General features: G+C 48.0%; 1 protein-coding gene across 1 annotated transcript; it reads right to left on the reverse strand.

Moving 5' to 3' along the window:
* Window positions 1-436: 436 nt before the first annotated feature.
* On the reverse strand, window positions 437-1,024 carry LOC124700190 (uncharacterized protein C6G9.01c-like). Its single transcript, XM_047232356.1, has one exon. The coding sequence runs from the start codon at window positions 1,000-1,002 to the stop codon at window positions 541-543; it is 462 nt and encodes a 153-aa protein (XP_047088312.1). The 5' UTR covers window positions 1,003-1,024; the 3' UTR covers window positions 437-540.
* Window positions 1,025-1,689: the final 665 nt, after the last annotated feature.

Genomic DNA, 1,689 nt, shown 5'->3' on the forward strand with positions numbered 1-1,689 from the left:
CTGGTCGCACTAGGCATATAGCAGAAAACCAAAATTTCATCTCATCTGATCATAAATCTAACCACATAGTTGTCAAATCAACCAAGCATTAGAACCAGGCATTCTTGTTTCATGTTGGCATTTAGCAAATTTGTTGCTGAGATACTCCTGATGGCATTATACTGATATCAGAACACAAGTATTTGTTAGCTTCAGATCAATAGGCATATCAAGTAAGTGCAAGTGATCAACTCCAGTATACAATGTTAAACAAGTTCTTGATGCTCCAGTCAGTTAGCATTGAGTTACCGATTCACAACAGTTACCAGAAGAACTAGGTAGCATCATTAAACTAGTCCAAATGAACTGGTTACACTAGAAATATATCTATCATCTGAAGCTCTTGTAAAACAGTGGATAGCAGAGAACCAAAAGTCCATTTCAACTGATCAGAAATCTAACCATATAGGCATATAGTTATCCAATCAACCGAGCATTACAACACACCACAACGATGTAACCTGATCACATAACCTCGGGCCTACCGTGGCCCCTGAAAGCTCAGAAGCAGCAGGCGCAGTCGAAGGGGCAGAGCGCGGAGCCGCCGGCGTCGGCCTTGCCGAACCCGAGCTCATCGGCGGAGTAAATGGTGAGCCCGTCGTTCGTGCGCCGCCGCGGCCGCTTCTGCGCAACCTCCTCGTGGCCCGGCTCACCGCCCTTGCCCCTACTCTCCTTCTTGCTCTTCTTGCTAGCCCCCTCGGCCCTGCTCTTCTTGGGCTTCTTGTCCCCCTCGGCCACTTCCCCTTCCTCCTGCGGCTTGCGCTTCTTGTCGGGCTTGGTGGCCTGGAAGATGTCGTCGATCTCGTTGGTCACCTTCTGCTTCTTCGGCTTCATCGCCGCCGTCGTTGTCGCTTGCTTTTCCGCAGGTTTTGGAGGGTTGGGCTTTTGTTTGGGGGTGGGGGGCTTGGCCTCGATAGAGGGGTTGGGGCCGGAAAGCTTCTTCTTTTGGGATTTGGTAGCCATTGGAGAGTGTGGCGTGGGGGATCGGATGGCTCCGCCGCGGCGAGGAGAGTACGACCGGAGACGATGAGGTTCTTGGTGGTGGCGGCGCGCGGAGGAGGGTTAACGCGGATACTAGAGACCTGGGAAGAAGATGGTAGGCTGGGAAAGGCCTCGTTCGCTTGGTCCGGCCCACACAGAACGTCCGAGCAAGGAATTAAGGCCCACTGGTAAGCAACAGTTAGGTGAAAACTCATTTGACATATAAAATTCACAGTTTCTCAAAAAATATATCAGAGAATATGTCGAGATACAAACATTAGTTACCAGCCCATATTAATTTTATATTTTCTTATGAAAATTTAGTCAAATCCTATATATAGTTTGACTTAAGAAAAACCGATATACATAATATTTTGAATTCGCATGTCAAAAAAAATTGAACTCTAGGTTTTTTTTTTTTGCACAAAGAAGGGGTCTAGACGACCCCGGAAGAACCTCAATTATCATAAGTGGTGGGTACAAATTTACAGACAAGCCCTTTTGCATCACTCGCCCTAAAGAACAAGTAATTAGAAGATAAGGCCTGCCATCTTACAGAAAACACCCTAGAACTTAAGATGAAAACACAATCGAGTCACTAGGCGTCTCCACCACGAGTCGATGGCGTCCTCCAAGCGTCGCCGCCGAGGAACAGGGCGCAGATGCCCG

The sequence above is a fragment of the Lolium rigidum genome, chromosome 3, assembly GCF_022539505.1.
Source record: "Lolium rigidum isolate FL_2022 chromosome 3, APGP_CSIRO_Lrig_0.1, whole genome shotgun sequence".
Lineage (NCBI taxonomy): Eukaryota > Viridiplantae > Streptophyta > Magnoliopsida > Poales > Poaceae > Lolium > Lolium rigidum.